The sequence below is a fragment of the Hypanus sabinus genome, chromosome 31 (assembly GCF_030144855.1).
Source record: "Hypanus sabinus isolate sHypSab1 chromosome 31, sHypSab1.hap1, whole genome shotgun sequence".
NCBI classification, from domain to species: Eukaryota; Metazoa; Chordata; class Chondrichthyes; order Myliobatiformes; family Dasyatidae; genus Hypanus; species Hypanus sabinus.
Window position 1 is genome coordinate 20,063,508 of NC_082736.1, and position 7,777 is coordinate 20,071,284.

At 45.3% G+C, this 7,777-nt stretch overlaps 1 protein-coding gene across 1 annotated transcript; it reads right to left on the reverse strand.

The window, feature by feature from the left end:
* Positions 1–773: 773 nt before the first annotated feature.
* LOC132383938 (histone H2B 1/2-like) lies at positions 774–3,736 on the reverse strand. Its single transcript, XM_059955125.1, has one exon. The coding sequence runs from the start codon at positions 2,233–2,235 to the stop codon at positions 1,861–1,863; it is 375 nt and encodes a 124-aa protein (XP_059811108.1). The 5' UTR covers positions 2,236–3,736; the 3' UTR covers positions 774–1,860.
* Between the last annotated feature and the right edge of the window lie 4,041 nt (positions 3,737–7,777).

Consider the following 7,777-nt stretch of genomic DNA (forward strand, 5'->3'; position numbering starts at 1 on the left):
TTGAGTAAATATCGTCAGTTTCACAGGGTAAATTTTCTTCTGTAGATAAATGTAAAGCAGCAAATATTATTGTTCTGTGAGGAGATGGGAATTCTCATGAAGCAACGAACAGGCGATGTTCCCGCCTGCTGCACGCCGGATCGGCCCAGGGTCAACCTGCAATGTGAAACCCAGACAACAGGGTTTTAGGTGATGACGAGCGGAGTCGTTCAATGATAGGAAACTAAACTCTCCGTACGGAAGCTGACTCTGGAAATTAATTTCACTACCCTGAGCCTGGTGAACCCGCTGACTCTCCGCAACAGGAAGAGCTCCATGCAGCCGGCAGCGGGAAATTGAGTCGGGACTGAAGCAAACCGCTTTCTGTGGAGATTCATATCGGTTTGCTTCGCGGAAGAGACATGACGAACAGAGAAGCATCGTGGCTGTGACAGATACACAGCCCAGTTACCCTGAACGGAAATCATCCGCTGCTCAGCCCTTCCACAGACACCGTGAGAGGCTCTGAAAAGAGCCTTTGGGTAAATAAGTTCAGCTTACGTCATTTCACTTACTGGCAGCGCCGGTTTTCTTGGACAGCAGGACGGCCTGTATGTTGGGTAACACACCACCGTGAGCGATAGTCACCCCTCCCAGCAGCTTGTTCAGCTCCTCGTCGTTACGGACGGCCAGCTGCAGGTGTCGGGGGATGATGCGGGTCTTCTTATTGTCCCGGGCCGCGTTGCCGGCCAATTCGAGGATTTCGGCCGTCAGATACTCGAGCACAGCAGCCAGGTAGACCGGGGCTCTGGCACCCATCCGCTCAGCATAGTAGCCCTTTCACAGGAATCTGTGAACCCGGCCGACCGGGAACTACAGTCCAGCCCGAGAAGAGCGAGATTTGGCCTTGGACCGAGCTTTGACAGCGCCGCCTTTTCCACGTCCAGACATTTCCACAGTCACAGCAACTGTTCAACCCAGAATGGAGTGTTCGGCCCGCCCCAACTCGCCCTTTTTATACCATCTTTGAGAATGCAAACTGATGTTTGTGATTGGTGTGATTCTGCTTATTCTCATTGGTGAAGAGAAACGTCCCAATCGAAGAACTGCCATAATCACCAATCAGCAGTCCGTAAAGGTAGAAACACGGAAAATAACCGTCTGCTCCCCAATGTGCACTGAAATTTCGAAAAAATCTGCCAAAAAATAAATCTATTGTTTACTTTTAATCAGAAATCAAATAATTGCAGATCTGTTTGACGACTGAGTGTTCGCTTTTCCCTGTTCCTCAATCCGAGCGCATTTAATGCAAGTGTGATTGATATTGAAATGTCTGGGAACTCAATTCTCCAATTTCTTTCAACCCGTAACAGAACCGAATAAAACCGGCCCTCAGCTTCTGTCCGCGGTCGGTCACTGTGTAAATGTTATCAAGTTATGGACAAACGGCTCCTCAAACTGTGACCAGCCTCTAGTCTGCAATTTTAAAAAGTTGTTCCATGAAAGAACCATTAACTCCTTCAGGCCTCGCATTGAAATGAGATTCCGAGAAGTTGCCCAACTGAAACTAATAAACTCCTGAACCCACAGTTAAAACAGCAACGGCAGCAATCCTCAACTCGACACGGATACCGGCAGGGACGGACTGATGGGGGATGGGGAGGTTACAATTCCGTGTCAGTGCAGTGGGAGGAATGTAAAGCACCGGGATTATACGGAGAAGAGGAACACGATATTCCCACCGTACTTTAGGTCTTTTAAAAATCACCAGACATAAAATATGTGCAACTTATTGTCTAAATGCCAGTACAACTCTCTCATTGAAATTGTGAGTGGCTCTTAAAAGAGCCGTTGTGTTTTCGATCACCTCACTGGGGAGCTTTACTTGGAGCTGGTGTACTTGGTCACCGCCTTTGTCCCTTCGGACACGGCGTGTTTGGCCAGCTCCCCGGGCAGCAGCAGGCGCACCGCGGTCTGGATCTCCCGGGAAGTGATGGTTGACCGCTTGTTGTAGTGGGCTAAGCGGGAAGCCTCGCCCCCGATTCGCTCGAAGATATCGTTGACGAACGAGTTCATGATGCTCATGGCCTTGGAGGAGATGCCAGTATCGGGGTGAACCTGCTTCATCACTTTGTAGATGTAGATGGAGTAACTCTCCTTCCTCAGCCTCTTACGTTTCTTCCCTGCCTTACCGGCTGGTTTGGGCAAAGCTTTCTTGGCGCCCTTCTTCGGAGCGGATTTCCCTGGCTCAGGCATTCCGTCCTTCCGTTTCAGACACAGAAATAGGCAGAACTGGCCGGGAGCCCAAACTAAATAGGCAGCACCCAGAACAGTATGCTAATGAGGGATGGCAATGCTTTGTATTCCCAATGGCTATTTGTAGAAACGATTCATGCAGTCAGATCATTTGATTGGCTATCTGAAGGAAAAGCACAACCAATCAGAACTCTCTCCTCTGCCCATTTCGTTTTGAATAACACCGTGGACTGGGAACTGGGGCTGATCTGCTGAGTTGCCGCTGCCGGTTAATTCGGCAGAAGCGAAATCTAAAATACAAAATGGGCCATAAAGTACAGGCGCAGTATTCGACCATTCGACCTATGGTGTCTGCTAGAAAAGCAGATGGAATGAGAAAAACACACACTTGATAATATGAAACATTTATGTAATGAAACATGGCAGCAGGAGATCGAAGGTCCAATTGTCAGCATGAGAGACCCATTTCTCAGTGAGGGTTAAAGTCGATTATTGTCATATGCAACTGGCTTGCAGCAGATTCAGAGACACACAGTATCGGAGACACAACATTCACACAATAAAAACATACTCTACAGAATTATAAAGAGGCAACAGAATTTCAACAAGAGCCCATTGCAGTGTAAAGTGGTCAAAGTGGTGCTACTGAGGTGGTGATGAGGGTTGTCCGGGTTTGTTAAACAACAGATTGTCTCTACCCGTCTGAATCTGGTACAGTGTGAGAGTGTGGGGTTCATTCTGTATCTGTCACTCTCTGGTACAGTGTGAGAGTGTGGCATTCATTCTGTACCTGTCAGTCTTTGGTACCGTGTGAGAGTGTGGGGTTCATTCTGTATCTGTCGGTCTCTGGTACAGTGTGAGAGTGTGGGGTTTATTCTGTACCTGTCACTCTCTGGTACAGTGTGAGAGTGTGGGGTTTATTCTGTACCTGTCACTCTCTGGTACAGTGTGAGAGTGTGGGGTTCATTCTGTATCTGTCAGTCTCTGGTACTGTGAGGGAGTTGGACCTCGAACTGTATTTTCCAATCTCTCATGCAGTGTAAATGGATAAAATTCTTCCAGATTCATTCTTATAGTTGAACTCTTTGATTAAATCAAGTTTGCTTCATAAATAAAACCATACAATGCGATGAGGCCACACTTAGCTTGGAAGAACAACATTTTCTGTCTGGGTAGCTTCCAAACTGATAGCATGAATGTCAAATTCTTGAATGTCTGGTAATGCCCCCCTCACCAAATCCCCTCCCTTTTTTCTTCTCTCGCCTTGCCCACCAATCACCTCCCCTGTGTGCTCTTCCCCGCTTTTCTTTCTTCCATGGCCTTATCTCTCTTTCACCAATCAACTTCCCAGCTCTTTACTTCATTCCTCCCTTTCGGCACTCACCTGTCACCTTGTTTTGTCTCTCCCTTATCCCCACCTTTTAACTCTACGCCTTGTCTGTTTGTCTCCAGTCTTGCCAAATGTTTTTGGACCGAAACATTGACTGTATTTTTTGTTTCCTTACAGATGCTGCCTGGCCTGCTGAGTTCCTTCAGCATTTTATGTGTGTTGCTTGGATTTCCAGCATCTACAGATTTTCTCTTGTTTGTGACACAATGTTGTATATTGGTATCTCGGGGATGATGTATCTGGTTACATTGAACTGCTCTGAATGGACTTTGCAGCAGAGCATCCAGAGCAATAAGACCAGACCATTGAATCCAACGCTGTGCTTGTGATAAATATGTAATTTTCCTCGAGTCTCTGTGTGGGAGGGTTTGAATGGGGTGTATTGTGTAGCAACATTCGGACTGATGGAATTGAGAATGATTTTTACTGTAGATCTGTAACCAGTGTGTCCACAGTGATCAGTGATGAGGCCTCTGTATCAGATTAAAATACACATGGGCTGATCAGATTGCTGATGACATGAATGTTGGTGCAGTTGTGAATGGTTAACATACAGACAGAACTGGATGCAGACCAGTTGAAAACCTGGATGGTGAAATGGGGACAGAGTTTAATCTGGACAAGTGTGAGGAGTTTTATTGGTCCAATGTTAGAGGAAACTCCACAGTAAATGGCAACACCCTTAGGAGCACGGATACACTGATATGGATCAGTGTGTCAGGTCTGATGTGTCTGCCAGTTCCCCAGCATTTGAAGGCGACCAACCATTGAATGTGAAGGAGGAGATGGTTGAGAAGACAGCACACCAGTCTGAGCAAGGAGAACCCCAATACACGGACATGTCCTTGATCTGACCTGATAAATGGCCACAGAGATGATACCGCTGAGCTGACATTCACCACCTCTCATCTTGCAAGGGATTCACCAGGCCACTGAACCTGCAGATACACCAGCCAGTTCACAGGGGGAGAGGCCATTCAACTGCTCCGTGTGTGGGATGGGATTCATTCATTCACATGAGCTCTTAAAACATCTGCCGGGTCACACCGGTGAGCAGCTAGACTTGGCTCAGTTGTCTCTGTCTCTCAGTATAGCTTCACATCTGTTCAGAGCATGGGAAGAGATTCATTCAGTTCACCCACTTTGTGAGGCTCCAGTGAGTTTATAATACATAGAGGACCCACTTCGATCTTGTGTCAGCAAATAAATTTACTCAGTCATCCCACCTGCTGAAACACTGGCAACTTCACATCAGGGAGGAAGTTGAAATAAGCTCTATGTGAAGATTTTAACCATCATGGTGGCTGAATCTAGTTGGAAGTTCATGTGAGGCTGTTAATGTCAGATTCTGCAGATATTGTGACTGATCACTTGTCACTGAGCATTGGAGGGTTCGTTCTGCTGATGTTAGTCTTAAAATACCCTGGTATTAATATTGTGGATCTGTGACAAGTTAATCAGCTCTATTTCAAATACTGTGTCTCAGGTGCTTCCTGCCTGTCACACAGCTATGTACAGTAGAGAGGCCACTCAGTCCATCTGGTACCAGCTCACATTCCTATTCTACACAAGAGCTTTCAAATCCATCCCTGCTGTTCACCTCTCACTCATCCTATAATATTCAGGTTGCAACTGCTCAGTCTGTGACTGAAGAGGGTTACTTTGAATTAAATCCATAACTTTCTGGAAACTGCAGAAGATGAATTCACTCGTGTTTTGTCCCAAATAGTCTTCATTCCTCACAGCTCTGGACCAAGGATGAAGTCTTGTATGGTTAAAATCTTGCTAGAACATAGAAACATAGAAAACCTACAGCACAATACAGGCCCTTCGGCCCACAAGGTTGTGCTGACTATGTCCCTACCCTAGAAATTACTAGGCTTACCCACAGACTTTTATTTTTCTAAGTTCCATCTATCATTCCAAAAGTCTCTTAAAAGACCCTATCATATCTTCCTTCACCACCGTTGCCAACAGCACATTCCACACACTCACCACTCTCTGAGTAAAATAAATCCTCTTTCTTACAGCCTTTGTAGACCAGAGTTCCTGCACACTACCATAACTTCTGTGTCTCATTGGAACGTAACTATTGCAGAACTTCACTCAAGTATTCCCTGAACATTTGCCACACTTCTTCCATACTTTTTCTTGAGAACATTTGTTTCCAATTTAAGCTTCCAATTTCCAGCCTGATAGCCTCATAATTCCCCTTATTCCAATTAAATGCTTTTCTAACTTGTCTGCTCCTATATCTCTCCAATGATATTGTAAAGGAGATAGGGTTATAATCACTATCTCCAAAATGCTCTCCCACTGAGAGATCTGACACCTGACCAGGTTCATTTCACAATACCAAATCAAGTGCAGCCTCTCCTCTTGTAGGCTTAACTACATATTGTGTCAAGAAACCTTCCTGAACACACCTAACAAACTCCACCTCATCTGAAACCCTTGCTCTAGGGAGATCCCAAACTATATTTAGCAAATTAAAATTTCCCATCATGACAACTCTGTTATTATTACACCTTTCCAGGATCTGTTTCCCTATCTGCTCCTCGATATCTTTGGTACTATTGGCTCTGCCCAGCTCTATTCACTGTTTCGGGTGTTTTTCACTGATTTTGAAGGGCCGTGCCTCACACAGCTGGCCTGTTGCAATACAACGCTCTCCTCTAAAGTATGAGCAGAATGGTGGGTTAATATTTGATGGAGCAGAAACAAATAGGGTCAGCACAAATGAGGGCTTGGCGGCTCCAGATGTGATGGAGGCTCAAGTTGATGAGGAGTAGAAAGAGGGAACCAGATCAGGAGGACGAGGCTACAAATGAAAGATCAGCAGCATCTGGAAACTGATTGACTGAAAAAAAAAGAGGTTTATGTTTGCAAAATGCTGGACAGACTCAGTAGCCCCAGCAGCATCTATGGAGAGGAATAAATAGTGAATATTATGGGCCAAAACACTTCATACTATCAAGACTGTTTATTTCTCAGCTTAGATGCTGCCCAAACTGCTGAGTTCCTGCAGTACTTTGTGTGTTACTTTGCAGTTTATTCTCAGCATCTGCTGAACCTCGAGTTTCATATCTGCATTTCTAAGTGAGTGGGACTTTGACAGTTGTCATATAGAATGCCTGTTGACATGGAGTAATAAAGAGGAGAAAATCTTCAGTTATTGAAATCCAAGGAGAACACACAAAATGCTGGAGAAACTCTGCAGGCCAGGCAGCATCTGTGGATAAAAGTACAGTTGACGTTTTGGGCTGAGATTCTTCAGCAGGACTGGAGAAACAACAATGAGGAGTAAATTTTAAGGGTGGGGGAGGGGAGAGAGAAACACAAAGTGATAGGTGGAGCTGGGAGAGGGGGAGATGAAGTAAAGAGCTGGGAAGTTGATTGGTGAAATAGCTACAGCGCTGGAGAAGGTGGAGTCTGATAGGAGAGAACAGAAGGCCATGGAAGAAATAAAAGGGGGGGGGGGGAAGGAACACCCGAGGGAGGTGATGGGCAGGCAACGAGAGGGAAAAGGGGATGGGCAATGATGAGGGAGGGGGGGCATGACCGGAAGATCAAGAAATTGATGTTCATGCCATCAAATTGGAGGCTGCCAAAAACAGAATACAAGGTGCTTTTCCTCTACCTGAGTGTGACCTCATCGTGACAGTATAGGAGGCGATGGATTGACATTTTCACTGAGTATATTGTTTGTGGAAGCTTGCTGTGTTGAAGTAGATGCTGAGTTTTCTGCATAAAAACATTGACTGCTTTTGGGACAAGTGGCATTGAACCAGCACTTGCCCCCTCAAATTAATCCGGTATATTAACAACAGCACATCACCTCCCTTTTCCAAAATATAATTCAACCACTCTAATACCATATATCCCATGTGTTTACACAAATGGGACATCAGTCATATTATCAGTGATAACTAGAAGGATCCAACAGGGGTTTCCCAGGATTAAGAATAGACACTGCAATTGCAACTTTCCATGAGGAGGGAAGATGGCCTGAATGCCAATTATTATTCAAAAATGTAACATTATCTGAAGAGAGCTGTGGCCATATGTTTAAACATGCAATAACATGTATCATCCTTTCCTGGAGCTGTCAGCCCTGTACTATTAACAGCTTTCCTAAATTCACACAAAGAA